Consider the following 19461-nt stretch of genomic DNA (forward strand, 5'->3'; position numbering starts at 1 on the left):
AAACAGTATGGAAGTTCCTCAAAAAGTTAAAAATAGAACTACCCTACGACCCAGCAATTGCACTACTAGGCATTTATCCAAGGGGATCAGGTGTGATGTTTCGAAGGGGAACACTCACTCCAATGTTTATAGCAGCACTATCGACAATAGCCAAAGTATGGAAAGAGCCCAAATGTCTATCGATGGATGAACAGATAAAGAAGATGTGGTATGTATGTTTATAATGGAATATTACTTGGCAATCAAAAAGAGTGAAGTCTTGTCATTGGCAACTATGTAGATGGAACTAGAGGGTATTATGCTAAGCGAAATTAGTCAGAGAAATACAAAGATCATATGACTTCACTCATATGAGGACTTTAAGACACAGAACAGATGAAAATAAGGGAAGGGAAGCAAAAATAATATAAAAACAGGGACGGGGACAATACATAAGAGGCTCTTAAATATGGAGAACAAACAGAGGTTTACTGGAGGGGTTGTGGGAGGGAGGGTGGGCTAAATGGGTAAGGGGCATTAAGGAATCTACTCCTGAAATCATTGTTGCACTATATGCTAACTAGCTTGGATATAAATTAAAAAATAAAAATAAAAAGCAAAAAAAAAACCAAAACAGAAAACAAAAAACACTCAACAGTTTGTGAAAAAAAAAGAATATAAAAAAATTTGAAAAAGTCTTAATGCCCAACAGAAAGAAATGTAAGCAAATTATCATATGATGATATGTAGTAACTCGAAATTGTTATCAAGAATAATGTCTGATAATGATTAAGTCTAATGACTGAAAAATGAAAAATGAGTTATAAATATTTACATGTGAAATGTAAAAATGTTAAATTTTTATTTTTTATCATGCTAATCTATGACTATAATTTAAAGAATCAAATGAGAAAATGAGGAATCATTAACTGCGAGGAGTTAAACCAAAAAAGTAATGATTATATATCATAAGAGGTATTTGGTAAGGATCAGCTCTTAATAACATTATATTCAAAATGAATAATCATGTAGCTGAATGTTATAGGGAGGCTGGTGGGCAGAGAAATATGTACATGGTAGGCAAACAGGGAGTGTTAGAGGTCTAATTCTCATAGCCCCCACCACTAATTCTACCTTAAAATCTTCCCAGTAGCATTTATTTAGTTTTTATGTCAGGCAAACAAATCTGGTCAGTTGATAGTTCCATTTTGTTTTTTCTTGGAGACATGCCAGCTGGCACCTTCAAGTTTAGAATGGGTTCACAGAAAGCCTGCTGAGGGATTGTCATCCCTGGTCTTTACCTCACTATCATTTTGGATTCCCATTTTGTCTCTCCAACATCAAATTCTCTGATTCCTGAGTCTCATATGTTTGTTTCTTTTTCACTGTATTCCATTACTTGATATATGTAAGACTAGAAATTGTTTTCCCTGGGTTTTGAAGAAATTGTTCTCTCATGTTTTAGTTTCCAGTCTTTCTGTTATGCATTTTGATTCCCAGTTCTTTGTGGTATATTTTTCATCTTTGGAAGGAAGGCTTAATTCCTATGTTCTTATTATTATAATGAAACATCTTGGAATGGGTCTTTTTTAATTCAGTATGTTTGGTACTCATCCTGAGTACTTTCAATCTGGAAATTCATGTGCTTTATTTTGGGGAGAAATTAAAAAATTGTGTATTAATATCTTCCCTTATCTTTCCTCTTTTTTATTTCTCTAATTTCTATGAATTGGATGTTGGATCTCATGCTCCAATCCCTTGTATCTTTTTCAAAAGTGATTTATTCTTCTTTTTGAAATCATTTTGTCCTACTGTCTCAGAAATGTCTTCAGTTTTGTCTCCTAAACTTCTGATGAATTTATAATTTTGGATTTTATTGTCTTAATTACTAGAGATTCCTCTGTGATTAATCCTTTTTTTTTTTTTTTTTTTTTTTTTTAATTTTAAGTAAGCTGTATGTCTAGCGTGAGGTTTGAACTCACAACTCCGAGATCAAGAGTTGCATGCTCTATTGACTAAGCCAGCCAGGCACCACACTGACTAATACTTTTAAAATGTAGTGCACTGTTCTTATTTCATAAGCTCAATATTTTTGCTCATCTCTTAGGATATTATGGTTTAAAATTAGCTATCTGCTGTTTCTGCTTCTTTCTTTTTGTTTGTTTCATGCATGTTAGCAAATTTTTCTATCTAGTGACCCCTTGCTGTTTTCACATTTATGAATATGGTACTTAAAAGCCATTTGGAAGCTTTGTGTTTGATGACAGGTCTGGTTGACCTCAAGAAGGGTGGTGTGATCAGGCTCTTTTGTTGGGGGGAATTCCCAGGTATTCCCCCCAACAAAACCAGTTGTATCTGTTTTCTTTTGGATTAGTGAGAGAGAAATTTTCCCAGGTCTGCCAGGGCTATAGCCAGTATTGTGGTGCAGAACAAGGGCAGGGGCTGGAGGTCTCACCTTTCCTGTTTCAGACTTATGTAGAACCCTGATGTAGAACTTTTGTGTAGAGCCCCTGATGATACCTGTTCCCACTTGTGCTGGATGTACACTAATTCGAGGTCCATATGGTTTAGTCAACCTCATATTTTCTGCGGGCATGAAGGGGGGATTTAGGCATCTCCATGTTTCTTACTGACACTTTCCACCAGTTCTCCTATTTTTAGTCCCAACCTGGCTTTCAGAAATATCAGGTGCCTGGGGCGCCTGGGTGGCTCAGTCGGTTAAGCGTCTGACTTCAGCTCAGGTCACGATCTCACGGTTCACGAGTTTGAGCCCCACGTCGGACTCTGTGCTGACAGCTCAGAGCCTGGAGCCTGCTTTGGATTCTGTGTGTCCCTCTCTTTCTGTCCCTCCCCTGCTCATGCTCTGTCTCTGTCTCTCTTTCTCTCTCTCAAAAAAATAAACATTTTAAAAAAATTAAAAAAAAAATACCAGGTGCCTTTTATTCTGAGGTCTTGTAGTGTTTCTTTGGAAGGAATTTGTTTACTTTGGAAGAGATTAGTTTGCGTTGTGATGTCTTGGCTACCAGGCATCTGGATTCATCTTCCTCTACTCAATCAGTAACTGTCCATTTGCTTTCTATTTTCTGAAATTGTGTTGCTACTGCCCTTTTTGTCATCATCCCTTATGTATGTCAGTCTTTTTTCTCCCTTCAGTTTCTTTTTGGTAAGATTTTAGTAGGGTGTGAAGTGAACTCATTTATATATTCACTTTGCCAGTTTTACTTCAGAGCATTTATATAAAAAGGTGTTATAAAATCACAATTACTAGATATTTTGCAGGAGGACAAAAATATTTTTGACTAATATATTAGTATCCTCAAAATAAGAAATATATATTTGTTTTATGCCATAAACTTCTTATATAACCAACCAGCAAGAAATATTCTCTGAATAAATAAAGTGTTTGAAAGTTGTGTGATTATATTCACACACACACATATAATATGTATATTATATATAATATATTACAAAAAATCATATTGACCTATGGTCAATTTAGAGGGAGAAATTATAATTATTATTTAGATTAAACATTTTTTTAAATGCTATTCTATATTGGGCACTTGTCTATTCCTCAGTAAAAATTAGTTTCTATACTTGGTAATGATGTGTTTTAACCTTGACTACCTTTTGTGTTGGTGGGGGGCATAACTGGTGGGTTTTTATCCCCTTTCAGTGTTCCAAAGTTTTCGGAATGTCTTTCTCAGTTTATTCTAAAATAATATTTTACATAGTGTCTCACATACTTAATATTTCATTCCTCTATGTAGATGTAAATTTCTATCTGGTATTATTCCCTTCATCTGGCACAAGCATTTCTGGTAATGTGACAGGTGTCGTGGTGAAAAATGCTGTCAGCTTTCATTATCTGGAAAATCTTTATTTTGCCTTTACTTTAAAAATATTAATTTCTTGTGGAATACAGACTTCTAGGTTGTCAGGTTTTTTCCTTTTAGCACTTTTTTTTCCCTTTTTTTTATTATGGTTAAAAAATGTGACATAAAATTTACTATTTTGACAGTATTTAAGTGTGTAATTTAGTGTGTATTCAGTGGTATATAACCAGTACGTATTTCCATAACTTTTTTATCATTCCAAGCAGAAACTCCGTATCTGTTAAACAGAAAATAACCGTTTCCCGTAACCTCCATTCTGCAAAGTCATTCTCTATGATTGCCTGTTCTGGGTACCTTCTATAAGTGTGAATCATACAGTATTTGTCCTTTTGTGTCTGGCTTATTTTACGTAGCATAATGTGTTTAAGGTTATTCCATGTTTGTAGCATGAATGAGAATATTGTTCTTTTTCTCTCCTTTTCAGATTTTTTTTTAAAGGTTTTTTATCTTTGGTTTTAAAAAGTTTAACCATGGTATGCCTAGGTGTGGTTTCTTTGTGCCTAGTTTTTACTGTGCCTGCTGAATCTGTGGTTAATGTTTTCAATCAAATTAGGGAACCTTTTGGACAATATTTGTTTAGATTTTTTTTCTGGTTCATAGTCTTCTTCATTTGTTTCTGGGACTTCATTTCTACTTATATGAAAACACTTGATACTGTCACATGTTATTGAAGCTCTCATTTTAGCTGTTTTTGTTTTTTGTTTTTTTTTTTTCCCTCTGTGCTTTCTGTACTAGTCAGGATTCTCTACTGAAACAGAACCAATAGATCGATTGATCTATCAGATTTATTATTGGCTTTTATATTTAACGCAATTATAGAGGCTGACAAGTCCCAAGATCTTCAGGGTCAGTCAGCAAGCTGGAGACTCAGGAGAACCAGTGGTGTAGTTCCAATCCATGTCCAAAGGCCTAAGAACCAGGAGAGCTAGCTGTGTGCTTCCAGTCTGAAGCCTGGCAAGCTCAAGACTGAGGAAGAGCCAATGTTTTAGTTCAAGTGTAAAGGCAGGAAAAAGTGTTGCAGTTTGAAGGCAGTCAGGAAAAAAGGATTCTCTTTTATTTAGGGGAGAGTTTGCCTTTTAGTTCTATGAAGGCTTTTGACCGATTGGAATAATTCCCCCTATATTAGGGAGGGCAATCTGCTTTACTCAGTCTACCAGTTTAAATGTTAATCTCATCCCCATCAAACACACCCTCGCAGATATGCCGAGAATAATGTTTGACCAAATATCTGGGCACCCTGTGGCCCAGGCAAGTAGACACATAAAATTAACCAATATGCTTTCATTTGTATGATTCTGTTGAATTGTCTTCAGGTTCACCAGTCTTTTTTTCTGCAGTGTCCAATTTGATGTGAACCTAATGTAGTTATTTCTTTACAGTGTAAAATATTATGTTTTCATAATATTTAGAACTTTCAGTTCTAAATTCTAAATTTCAGAATATTTAGAACTTTCAGTTCTAAAGTTTACATTTTTATAAAATTTCTATATTTCTCCTGAAATTCCCTTTGTCTTCACTTATTATACCCATTGTTAACATATTGATTGTTATTTTATTTATTTTTAAAAATGTTTATATCCGGGCACCTGGGTGGCTCAGTCGGTTAAGCATCCGACTTCAGCTCAGGTCATGATCTCACAGTCCATGAGTTCGAGTCCTGTATTGGGCTTTGTGCTGACAGCTCGGAGCCTGGAGCCTGCTTCAGATTCTGTGTCTCCCTCTCTTTGACCCTCCCCCATTCATGCTCTGTCTCTCTCTGTCTCAAAAATAAATAAACATAAAAAAAATTTTTTTTAAATGTTTATTTCTTGAGAGAGTGAGAAAGAGAGTGCACATGCGTGAATGCATGGGAGCACGAGTGGAGGACGGGCAGAGAGCGACAGGGAGAGAGAATCCCAACCAGGCTCCACACTGTTAGAGCAGAGCCGGACAGAGCAGAGCAACCCACGAATCGTGAGATGATGACCTGAGCCGAAATCAGGAGTCAGATGCCTAAGTGACTGAGTCACCCAGGTGCTCCTGTTTATTGCTATTTTAAAATCGTTGATTGCTAATTCTGAAATCTAGGTCACTGGTAGGTCAATTTCTATTGACAGGGTTTTTTTCCTCTTGACTCTATCACTTTTTTTTGTTTAGTTGTATGTCTCATAATTTGTTTTTTTGTTACATCTTGGGCATTGTAATGATATGTTGTAGAGACTATGGGCATATTATCTTCCTTTGAATGATGTTGGGTTTTGTTTTAGCATGTAGTAAAATTGTAGATCACCTTGATTTTGTTACCGCCTAGTTTTAGACTTTGTGACAGTGAGTCCATTTCAGTTTTGTTCTTAATTCTAGAGTTAATCCTTAGTACTAGTTTGTGGTCTTTTTTCCTAAGATATGGCCTTTCTAGGGTTTCACTTAAAAGTCTCAAGCTTTAAACTTTGTCTCTCCTACAGCAAGTGTTTGTCAAAATCTGTCAGCTTTTCAGCTGTTGTTTTCCTCACTAACCTCTATGGAATCTTGTATCTTATATAAACAGTTAAGGGCTCATTCAAGAATTTGAAGGGATGTTTACATAAATTTGGGGGCTTCCCTTTTTCTGTGTGTGTGGCTTTCTCCTTTCCAGGATTCCTCCCTCAATTTCCAGCTGCTTCAATAGTCCCAAACACTTTCAACTCCACCTGGCAAGACTATAGTTTTCTATTTGAGATCTATTTGCTGTGCCTCTATAGTTTCGACTGTAGTGCCTCATAGAGAAAGCTGTATGAATGTTGATGTCATCCAGTGTGTTTCTTTTCTTTCAGTGGTTGAATCTTCTCCTATTTCTACCGGCTTTTGGTCACTAGTCTTCAAATAGCTTTTTGTTTTTAATTAAAAAAATTCTGACCAGAGTTTCTAATTGTTATTGTTTTGTGGGTTAGTCTCATATAAGCAACTCCATTACCAGGAGCCAGAACCTATGCTTTGTAAATGTGTACTATTAGCAGATATAATAATATAAATAACAAATATAAGTTAACAAATATAACATTTCACATTATAAAAGGGAATTGATTACTTAAACATTATATTTGTTACTTTTTAATTGTACCTTTTTTGTTACCTTTTTTTAAAAAAAGATGTTACTTTTTTTTTTTTTTTTAATTAGAGCATTCTACATAAACCTTCCCCTTTCCCAGTCCCAGCCTCTCCTGTCCACTCCGACAGCCACACTTACTTGTTGATTTGCTTCTTTCTGTGTCAACAGAAATGCTGGAATATATAGTATTATTCTTTTTGTTTTAGATAAATGGTATCATACTCTATAGTATTTTTGGTAAGTTTTTAGAGGAGTGATATCATAATATGATATTTCTTATGTTTTTCATCAGTCAGCAAAATATATTCTGAAATCTATCCATGTTGATATATATAGAAATCAATTAATTTTTAAACTGCTGGATAGCATTTACTATACATTTTTTTTTTAGCTGTTTCCTTATTGATGAGCATTCATGTTGTTCCTAGGTTTTGCCATTAATGTTGATGATTTCACAAATATTCTTGTACAAATGTGTTTTATTTATCTAGTTGGAAGTAGATTTGCTCACTCAGAATATACATTTACCATTATCCTGGCTATTGCCAGATTCCTCTCCTAAGAGCTTTTATTTTTTGTCTATTTTTGAGAAATCTGTATTTGTAAAGTTGCTGCCATTATTGACCATAAAGTAGCTCAGAGCATAGGCTTTAGAGGCATACAACTTTGTGTGACCACGGACAACTTACCTCCAAGGAACTTTTCTCATGGAGAGGTTGTGTTTACTTGAGATAATGTATAAAGAATTCTTATTCCAATCTCTGGCACATAGAATCACTCAAATGTTAACTATTAATATCACTTTTACTATCATTAATGTGTTGGACATGAAAATAATTCTGGTGATATAATTTCATCAGAATTTAATCAGTCTAGCTCTTCAACACTGACTTGTGGTTTTAGTGATTGATCCAACTGGAGTTAGGTGTAACCATTAGAGCAGTGGTTTTCAACTTTGGCTGCACATTAGGATCCCTGGAGAGCTTTGAAAAACTCTGAAGCCCTGGCTGCACCCAAAACCAGCAACTCTGTAGCTGGCACCCGTGCATCTGACGTTTTTAAAGTTTTGCAGGTAATTTCAATATATATTCAGTTTTAACATGTCTGAGATAAAGCTTCTGTGTGTTTTATTTAGTTATTATAAAAAATTTTTTTTAATGTTTATTTTTGAGAGAGAGAGAGACAGCGTGCGAGCAGGGGAGGGGAAGAGAGAGAGACACACAGAATCTGAAGCAGGCTCCAGGCTCTGAGCTGTCAGCACAGAGCCTGATGCGGGGGTCGAACTCACAAACCGTGAGATCGTGACCTGAGCTGAAGTTGGATGCTTAACCCACTGAGCCCCCCAGGTGCCCCAAGCTTCTACATGTTTTTGAGTTCTTCCAGAAGACTCATTAAAGTTGAAATTGAAAGTAGTTTTGTTGTCCCTTAGTAAAGACCAATCTTAAATAGCTTGTGCTACAAAGTTGCCACCATCTATTCCTTAATTTTTAGCTGTTTTATGCTTTGATTGGACCTGAGGTACATGTTTATATTAAGTAAGGAGTTGGTTGGGGACATTATTATATCCTGTCAATTTATGGGCATGATTCTGCTACAAGGAATCCTATTTTTTTTCTATTGGCTGGGTTGTGATTTTAGAGTTCTTCTGCCTTTGAGTAGGATACTTTGAAAGACAACATGATTGATAAAACATTTTATGTACTAATTTTAGAATTTTATTATAACAGGTGTGTGATATATTAGTACTTCACTCTTTAATATGACCAGTTATGCTATTTTAAATTTTTTATTTTTAGGTAATTATAAATTCACATGCAGTTGTAAGAATTAATATAGAGAGATCCCCGTGTACCCTTTGCTCAGTTTCTCTAATGGTAATAATCTTGCAAAACACAGTGCAGAATCACATTTGGGATATTGATATTGATGTAGTCAAGATACAGAACACTTCCATCTTCACAACAGTTTCTCAGGTTTCCTTTTTTATAGTCATACCTCCTCACCTCCATGCCCTCCTTAGCCCCTGGAGCCACTAACCTATTTTCCATTAGTATAATTTTGCTATTTCAAGAATGTGATATAAGTGACACCATACAATATGTAACCTTTTGGGAACTGGCTTTTTAATAATTCAGAATAATTCTTTGGAGATTCATCCAGATGGTTGTATTTATTAATAGCCTATTTCATTTTATTGCTAAGTAGTATATGATATGGGTATACCACTGTTTGTTTAATCATTTACCCATTGAAAGACATCTGGATTGTGTCCAGTTTGGGACTGTTATAAATAATGCTGCTATAAACATTTGTGTACATTTTTTTCTATAATTCTTTTTGAATATTTTGGCAAAATACACATAACATTAAATTTATCATCTTAAATATTTTTTAATGGTACAGTTAAATGGCTTTTAGTATATTCACATTTTTGTGCAGCCATCACTCCCATCCTTCTATAGAACCCTTTTTATCTTGCCAAACTGAAAACTCTGTACTCCTTAAACAGTAATTCCCTGTTACCCTCCACTTAGCCTCTAGCAACCATTCTCATTTCTATCTTTATGAATTTGACTACCGTGGGTACTTCATATTAGTGGAACCACACGTTATTTGTCCTTTTATGACTGGCTTATTTCGTTTAACATGATGTTCTCAAGGTTTATCCATGTTGTAGCATCTGTCAGTTTCTTTTTAAGGCTGAATTGGAATATGAATATGGAATTCCATATATATGTATATATACACGTGATGTATACACACACACACACACCACAGTTTATCCATTTACCTGTTGATGGATACTCGGGTTGCTGTTTGGCCAGTGTTTATTTTGCTGCTATGAACGTGGGTGTACAAATCTCTGTTAGAATCCCTGCTTTCAAAAGTTTTGAGTACTAAGAAGTGCAATTGCTGGATTTTATGGTAATCCTATTTTCAATTTTTGGGAGGATCACTGTACCCTTTTCCATAGTGGCTATGCCATTTTAAATTTCCACTAATAGTGCACAAGGGTTCCAGTTTCTCCACATCCTCACCAACATTTGCTATTTATTTTCTTTAAATAATAATTATTCTAATGGGTGTGAGGTGGTATCTCATTGTGGTTTTGCTTCATATTCCCTAATGCTTATGATATTCAGCATTTTTAATGTGCTTATGGGCCATTTCTATATCTCTTTGAATGTCTCCCAAAAGGGGAAAAAGAGGTAAGTTGAAGGTGGAGAAAAAGCACAAGTCTCTTAAATTCCTTGAAAGTCAGTTCAGCTGGAGGGGGAGGGCATTGCAACAATAGCTGCCTACTTCTGTTTCTGCACCTTGTGACCAGTACCAGCAAGAAGAAATCAGAAGCACAAATTCCAGTATTTGGAGGACAGGGTCTTTATTGCCCAACCTGGCTCTCACAAGCTCTGTGCAATCTGTTCTCAGAATATACGTGTGTGGTTGTCTGCCAAACGGATGGGGATGGAGAATGGGTCAATTTCAGTAAGAGCTGAAATTGGCCCCAACTAACCACAGTTTACTTCAAGCCTTCCTTTGAAAGTAACAGCCTTAAATAGACTCCAGAGGTCTGTAACACTTGTATTAGATTTTGGCAGGACAGTTATTGTTTAGGTAGGGAGATAGATTCCTGTCACTTCCTACTGGGCCATCCTCTTTCTGTAACACTTGTATTAGATTTTGGCAGGACAGTTATTGTTTAGGTAGGGAGATAGATTCCTGTCACTTCCTACTGGGCCATCTTCTTTCTAACTCCATTTTATTAATTTTGTATTATAATCATTATGATTTAAGGATATTAATCCTGTCTCAATAGCTATTTGCATATACTAAAAAGTTTAAATATGTTATTTATCATTACTGTTGCATATGATATCTTTTGTCATATAGACATTTTAAATTTTATATGATTGTATCAGCCAACCATTGTTTTAACAGATTCTGGCTTTGATAACATTTTATGGGAAATCTTCTACTTTAAAACAAAACTATTAAACTAAAAAATAGCAAGTATCTCAAAAAACTCTGTTATTTATGCCTATATTGTTGGATAATGTTTTAACTTTTTTGGGCATTTAAAAAATATGTGTTTAAATTATTAATATAAGATTTGATTTTTATGTGTAGTGTGAGGTAGGAATCTAATTTTTCCCCCCAAATAGGTAACATATTGTGCCAAGACAGCTTATTGAGTAACATTCATTTCCTACTGGCATGAAATATCATTGTTTTTTCTCAAATAGAATATACATCAATTTGTTTTTGGATTTGACGGGTAGTTCCGTTAACTTTTTTTTTTTTTTTAGTTCATTTCTGTGTTATTACTACAGTATTGTTTTCAGGCTTCATGATTAGTTTATTATTGGATATTTTGCAATTTGGGTTCATTTTGAAAATAACATTTCTCCACTTTGCTTTTTTAACCTATTTATTATAAACTATTGTATACCTTCTGTAGGTAGACTATTATTATGTTGGAGTTACAACAAACTTACAAGTTTTCTTCTACGTATATTCTGTGTCAGTTGGCTTTCTCTAATATACGCACTGTAGTAGAATTGTTGGATCATAGTGTCTGCCTATCTTCATCTTACCAGATGATGCCAAAATATATTTCAGAATGGTCGTTGCCAATGGATATAATTGTTTTCATATATGTATATTTATGTATATGTTCATATGTGTATATATGTATATACACATACATTTATATAGCTGCCTTGCTAAACTCTTCTATTAATCCTTATGATTTATCTGTAGATTCTTGTTGATTCCTAAATTCATAATCATGTCATTTGTGAATAATGATAGTTGTGTTTCTTTCTTTTGAATCTTTATACTTTTTTCCCTTCCCTTTCATAGTGACAAAGGATCATTAGTATAGTTTAACTGAAGTGATGATATTGGACGTACTTAAGTATAATGCGTTTGATTGAAAATTTAGTGATATGTCATATTTAGGGAGTTTTATTTTGAAAGATTTAAAAAATTGTAAATGAATTTAATATTGTATTTTTGTTTATTAAGAGGACATTAATTTGTTAGTGTAATGAATTATGTTGAATTTTTAAATGTTCAAACAACTTCATATTTTTTATATTTGTCACATACTATATTATGAAAAAAACTTATTTTTTTTTTCTTTTACTATAGTTGCCATATATTTACTTGCATGTATTAGTAGCCCCATGAAAGACTTTGGTTAGTTGACTTAAAAAAAAATTTTTTTTTTATGTTCATTTATTTTTGAGGGAGGGAGGGAGAGAGAGAGAGTGTGTGAGTGGGGGAGAAGCAGAGAGGGAGACACAGAATGCGAAGCAGTCTCCAGGCTCTGAGCTGTCAGCACAGAGCCTGGTGGTGGTGGGGGGGGGTTTGAACTCATAAACTGTGAGATCATGACTTGAGCCAAGGTTGGAAGGTTAACCGACTGAGCCACTCAGGAGCCCCAGAGTTGACTTTTTTTTTTTTTTTTTTTTTTTTTTAAAGAAATGGCACTCTGTATCTAGTAATGCTTACTGCCTTGAAGTCTACTTGTTTGATATTAAAATAACTGTAGGGACGCCTGGATGTCTCAGGCAGTTAAGTGTTCAATTCTTGATTTCAGCTCATGTCATATTCTCAGAGTTAGTGAGATCAAGCCCCACGTTGGGCTCTGTGCTGACAGTGAGGAGTCAGGTTGGGATTCTCACTCTCCCTTTCTCTCTACCCTTCCCCTGCTTATGTGCACATGCTCTCTCAAACTAAATGAGTAAACATTAAAAAAAATAACTATAATAGCTTCCTTTGGTTAGTATTTGCATGTATATCTTTTTCTATCTTTTTAATCTGTCTGTGTATTCTTATGTTTAAAAGCAACACATATATATTAAAAAAAAATTTTGTGTGTGATCTTTGTATTTTAATTAGTGCATTTAGTCCATTTACATTCAATTTAATTACTCATATATTAGATTTGAATCTAATCTCTTACTCTTTGCTTCTTATTTGTCCCACATGGTCTGTGTCTCCTTCTATATCTCATTTCTTGCCTTCTTTAGTATTATTTTCCATCATTACATTTTCTTTTTCATTAATATGTTTCTGTTGCCTTCTTTTACCATTCTCTTTGAATTAACTTAGAGATTTCAACATACATACTTAGGAAAGTTTATTAGATAATAGTACTTTTTACCACTTCTCAGCCAATGCAAGAACCCTAGAATACTCGAATGAACTACATGTAATGTCTTCCCAACTTTTGTGTTTTTATTTTTAACTCGGTATGCATTTAAAACAGTGGGAGACATTATTGTTTTATAACAGTGAGTTTTCATTTAGATTTGCCTATTTACTTTTTCCTTTGCACTTAATCCCCTCTGCTTTTTTTTTTGTCTTTCATCTTTCACTTTGTATCATTTTCTCAGTTTCTGAAGAACACCCTTTAGTATTTTGATTACCATAGGTCTTGATGGTGATGAATTTGCTCATTCTTGTTTATCTGAAACTATTTTTATTTCACTTTCATTTTTGAAGGATATTTTCACTGAATATAGTGTTCTGAATCAGCAGATATTTCTTTTTAGCTCATTGCAGGTAATTAGTCCACTGTCTCAGGCTTCCATTTTGCTGTTGAAAAGGCTGCTGTCATTTTAACTTCTGCTTATTTGAAAGTAATCTGTTTTCCCTCTTGCTGTTTTTAGATTTTTCTCTGTCATTGTTCTTACTCTCTTTTACTTAATGTATCTTATTATGAACTTTTATGATTTTAATTTAATTTATGGATATTCTTTGGAATTATTAAATCTGTAGATTAGTGGCTTTTATAATTTTGGAAAAGTTCTTTTCCAGTTTTCTAAAACATTACCTTTATTCCATTCTTTTACCTTCATCTTATTAAATTCTGATTAAACACATATTAGACCATCTCACCTTATCTTTCCTGTTTCTTAGTGTTTCTTTGGTTTTCTCTATTATTTTATTTCTTTTTATTTTATTTTATTTCTTTTAGCTGTATTCTGGCTTTCTTCTGATCAGTCTTCCAATTCATCAGCTCCTTTTTCTATATCCTATCAGCTACCAAACATATACATTGAGATTTTAGTTTTGAGTATTTATTTTTTCATTTCTAGAAGTTCTAGGTTTTTTTTTTTTTTGCTTGTTTTTTTAAAAATCTGTGCTATCTTTAGTTTACAGTATGAACTATAGCTACTTTCATGTTTTTTGTTTGTTTTTAAATTATTTTAAGTGTGCTTGTTTTATATTTCTGCCTGATAATCTGAAATCCTAATTGGGATTTTTTTCTCTGCTTGTTGTCATTTATAGTGCCCCATCTTTTTTTTTTTTTTTTTTTTTTTTTTTTTTGTGCCTGATTATCTTTATGTGCTTATCATTGCCCTTAAATAATTATTTGTGTAATTTCACCATGGCCTAGGATGAAGGTGTTTTTCTCTTGTATTATATTTTGCATTTATTTTTGCCAATTGTGTGTTTACTGTTTATGGGGAAAATACTCCTCTGTCTGTCCTTTACTCTCATCCTACTTTCATACTCAGAACTCTCTACATCACTTTTGATACCAGATGTATGGGTTTCTACACCAAGCATTTCTTCAACACCGTCTGGGTGTCCTACAATTCAGTTCAATTCTGACTCTAACTGGAGTTAGTGTAGACCACACAGGTTAGGGCTGTCTTACTAGTTTACCCCCACCTCTTGCCTCATTAGATGCCAATTGAAAGTGTAGGTTGTCACTTGTACTGACCAACTGGCTATAAATCATAGGTTCCCATGAGGCCATCCTTAGGTCCAATTAATTTGTACCATCCTCCCAACATGTAGATATGTTTAGCCAGCTGGCAACTCTCCAAACCTTGTACTTTTGGGATATTTATGGAGGTTTCATCTTCTAGGTATGCTCAGTCATTAACTCAATTGCCAGTCCCTCTCTCCTTCCCAGAGGATGGAGATGGGGCTGAAAGTTTCAAGCTTTTAATCATGGTTTAGGCTTTCTGGTGTCTAGTCTTCAGCCTGATGCTAGCTAGGTACCCACCAAGAATTGCCTCATTAGAACAAAAGGCATTCATATCACCCAGGGATTCCAAGGGATTTAGGAGTTCTGTGTCAGAAACTAGGGTCAAAGACCAAATATTAGAACAAAAGATGGTCCTAGTGCTCTTATAATTTAGGAAATTACAAGAGTTTTATGAGATCTGTGCCAGGAACTAAGGTCAGAGACCAATATATTTTTTTTCTATTATTTCACATACCATTCATCAGAATTTACTTAAACTTAGTTCAAAGCTTAACATTCCCTGACCTACCCAGACTTCATGTTTGCAAATCTGTTGAAGGGCTCCAGTCAACCCCAAACTTATTAGGGGTAGTTTTTTTTTTTTCTTTCTAATTCCTCTTATCACTGTCCTTGTCCTCCTCCTCATTTTTTTTCACCCTTAATCTAAGACAGTCTTGTCTGAATGGACTTCATGTTGGGATAGAAGGTAGGGACAGACTTGTATAGTTCTGAATCAGCTCTACTATGAGACCATTAGCCCTTTTAATACCTAGCTTATTGTGGGAAGTGTCTCTTATGAAACTTGGCTCTGGGCTTGATTTATATCTTTTCTTGATGCCTTTTAACCAAACTCATGTGTGCTTGTGTTGGCAAATGCTTACAGTGCCATAATAATAGCATTAGTCTCAGTTTACCCCCAGAATTTAGCTTGGTACTTTTTATAAGTTTTTTTTAATGTTTTTAAGGTGCTGTGTTTTCATATTTTATCTGACATTTTTAGTAAATTCAGTAGAGAATTACTCTGAATAATTTAGTCTGCCATTATCAGAAAACTTTGATAATCTCTTTAGCATTATATTCTAGTTCATAATTTCTGTCTGTTTTGAAAGATTTTATTTTTAAGCAATCTCTACACCCAACATGGGGCTCGAATTTACAACCTTGAGATCAAGAGTTGCGTTCTCTACCAAGTGAGCCAGCCAGGCGCCCCTCATAATTTCTCTTTTATCAGCTGAATCTAATTGGCTGTTGAAATCTATATGTTAAGTTAAAACTTTTTTTTTTTTTAATTTTTTTATTTTTAGAAGTTCCATTTTGTTCTTCTTTAAGTCTGCCTGGTCAGTGTATCATTTTTTGGTCCCCTAATTATATTTTCAATATCTTTTTTTAAATTTCTGTGAGCATAAACATGTTTTTATTCTGTATCTGATTATTCCATTATCTGAGGCTTTGTAGGTCAAATTATGTTTTCTTATATTTGGCTGACTTTTTAAAAAAGTAATGTTTTTTTATTTTAGAGAGAGAGAGAGAGAGAGAGAGAGAGAGAGAATATCTCAAGTAGACTCCAAGCTGAATGTGGAGCCCAATGAGGGGCTCCATCCTACCTCCCTGGATCATGACCTGAGCTGAAATCAAGAGCTGGGTGCTCAAGTGACTGAGGCACCCAGGTGCCCCTTATTTGGCTGACTTCTATTCTTTATTTTTGGTGGTTCATTTCTCATATACTTTGTAAAAAAAAATTTTTTTTTTTAAACTATGGGCTCATGTTAATTGGAACCTGTGAATTCTCTAAGGTCTGGTAAGTTAAGGTATGCTTTTCCAGGGAGTATTTCATTTGTGTTTAATGGGTTTTTGAAGCACTGAAACACCAAGATGTGCATATGTGTGTGTGTGTGTGTGTGTGTGTGTGTGTTCAGACCGGACAGATAATATGAATTCTCCTCTAAACTTGTCTGAATGTACTTTTTGCTCATAAATTTTCTAGTGAGACCTTTCCCCCTTTTACATTTATAGCCACAGCTGAGACTTGCAAATTTCCTGTTTCTTTGTGAACAGTGGCCTTTTCTAGTTTTCCCTTTCACTATGCATATTACTCTTTGAGATTCCTTACTTTTTTTGTCCAAAATCCTAAGATGTTTTCTCATGCTGCATTGTCCCAAGATTTCGTCTTGTCATTTATGCAGAGACCTTCAAAACTAAAGTTGGTAGTAGCATGCGTTAGCAGATACCTCTGGGTACCATCTCCCTTTAGGACTCTTCTTGTCTATCTGTATTTTGATCTTTTTCTTAAGGTTTTACCCTTTTCTCAGGCTATTTCTTTTATTCTCCTACTACTTCAGTGTACATTGCAAAAAATCTTAAACCCTTTTATTTGCCATTCTTATGGATTTTATTCTGAGAAGACTCTTCAGGATATTTCATTACCCCATTGCTCTAATATTTCTCAAATGTTATTTTTAATGTTTCTTTTATAGGATTCAGTTTAGCTGCATTTAAAAGAAACAAGAGGAAACTAGAGCTGGCAGAAAGGGTGGAAACAGATTTCATTCAACTAAAGAAAAGAAGACAATCAAGTGAAAAGGTCAGGAGATGTTTGAAATATTAATCATTAATGTATCATCATGGTATCTATAATTTGCATTTAGACATATAAGCTTTAGAATAGTACTTTCCAGTAGGAATACAATGCATGGCACATATGTACTTTTAAGTTTTCCAGTAGCTACATTAAAAAAAGTAAAAAAAAAAAAAAAGGTGAAATTAATTTCAATAATTACTTTATTTAAATCAGTGAATCCAAAGTATCTCTTAAAAATGTAACCAATGAAAAAATTAGTGAGCTATTGAACTTTCTTTTTTCTTTTTTGTATTAAGTCTTCAAAACCAGTGTATATTTTATGCTTATAGCACATCTCAATTATGACACTAAGTTTTCATTGGAAATATTTGGTTTGTACTTATATTTCATAAAATTAACAGTTGAAAAAGTAGGTTTACATAACAGATTATTCCAAACAAACTTAAAAACTTTCCAATAATTGAATTGAATACATTTTAAAATTAAAATTAATTGATATTTAATAAAATTAAAAATTCAGTTTCCCATATGCCCCTGTCATATTTTAAGTGCTCAGTAGCTACATGTGGCCCATGACTACTGTTTCGGTTCTTGCAGCTCTAAATAGTGATTCTTAACATGGCTATTTAGAGGGTAGAGTGTGTTTTAAGGAAATATATATATTGGATTCATGTAGATTTTTTACATTCTAATTACATGTTTCTGTTTTTTGTTCTTTTGCATTCTTTGTTTGCATTTCATGTGTTAATGTGCCATCATGAGTCCATGTGTTGTATTTGTTAGGTGTTTTGAGGGGTAGAAAGAAGTTGAAAACCACGACATTCTTGCTTAGCCTGTTGGGGGCCAACAATTCATGTTGGCTGTCTCATATCACATTTGTTTGATGTACTTTGACATCTCATTAATGTTCTTTATTGATTATTCCTTCTATAATTGCTCATATACTGGTTTATGCTTTAGCTGTCATAGTTTTATATCATTTACCCTATATAAAAGCATAATAAATGATCTTTCATAGCTATATATATTTTCCCAGTATGTTGCCACAAGGAATCAAACATTTTGACCCAAATCTTTTCATATTTCTGCCAGAGATGAGTAGGAAATTAGAGGGTGAATGAACAGATTAGTAAATAGATCTTGGTGAAAAGGGATAGTAGTGTGTTTCCGTTTCTTGGGTTATCTGAGGGAGCAAATTTAAGACTTTAAAACCTTTGACCTTTTAAAATACTGTGATAAAATTTGCATGCAGTGAGCAATTTAATCACTTTTATAAATGAGCATACCCATGTAACCCATATATATGCCTGTTAAGGTGTAGAACATATCTAGTTCTTTTGTACTTCCTTTTGGCCAGTCTCCACCTTGTACAGGCAACCACTGCTATGATTTTTCTCATCAAAGATGTTTTGTATTGTTCTTAAACTATGTATAATTGGAATAATACAAAAGGTACTCTTTTCTGTTTGGTTGCTTTCACAAAGTGTTTTTGAGATACTTCTCACTGGCTCATTTTTTTAATTTACTAATTAATATTCTCTAGTATGAATGTACTGTAATTTGTGTCTCCATTCTTCTCTTGTTGGACATTTGGTTTCCAGATTTTAGCTATTCTGAATAAAGCTGCTCTAAACATTCATATATATATATATATATATATTTTTTTTTTTTTTTTTTTTTTTTTTGACATAAATGTAGGATTTTGATGCAGAGAAGTATCAGTTGAGAATATATTTAGCTGGTCTTATTCAGAAGATTCATTTTTTTTTCTTCAGAAAGTATTTGTTAAGTCGTTACTCTTGGTACTGAGCTGGGTAGGAAGAAAAGCAATGATAAACAACGTGGAGGAAATTCATGATATAATGAAACTATATTTTAGTGGATACAAACAGAAACTTATAAGCATACAATTAGGTAAGAAAGTTACTATGTTTGGTAACTGTTATGAAGGGAGTCCCTCCTCCCCTGAAGAGGATGTGATCCAAGAGTACCTTGGATGTGAGAGACACAAGAGAGACTCAAAGGAAGACTCCTTTAGTTAGTGATCAACAGAGACCTGTCTGAGGATGTAACATTTGAAAAATCAGAAGTGAGTTTTATGAAGAGTTAGTAGAACTCATTTGAGGCAGAATGAACTGCACGTGCAAGGGTCCTGGTGGGGAGTTAGCATATT

The 19461-nt window shown here is 34.1% G+C and overlaps 1 protein-coding gene across 11 annotated transcripts in view; it reads left to right on the top strand.

Annotated features, from left to right (window-relative positions):
- Nucleotides 1-19461, top strand: part of TASP1 (taspase 1) — a 310143-nt gene that overhangs the window by 68062 nt on the left and 222620 nt on the right. For all 11 annotated transcript variants that reach the window (XR_009603954.3, XR_009603956.3, XM_060611829.3 and 8 more), the window contains one exon: nt 17185-17291. Coding sequence is in view for 9 of the 11 variants with exons in the window: in XM_060611829.3 (XP_060467812.3) it covers nt 17185-17291 (107 nt within the window). In the remaining 2 variants the exon portion in view is untranslated. The remainder of the gene's footprint in view (nt 1-17184; nt 17292-19461) is intronic.

Source organism: Panthera onca, chromosome A3 (genome assembly GCF_046562875.1).
Source record: "Panthera onca isolate mPanOnc1 chromosome A3, mPanOnc1 haplotype 2, whole genome shotgun sequence".
NCBI classification, from domain to species: Eukaryota; Metazoa; Chordata; class Mammalia; order Carnivora; family Felidae; genus Panthera; species Panthera onca.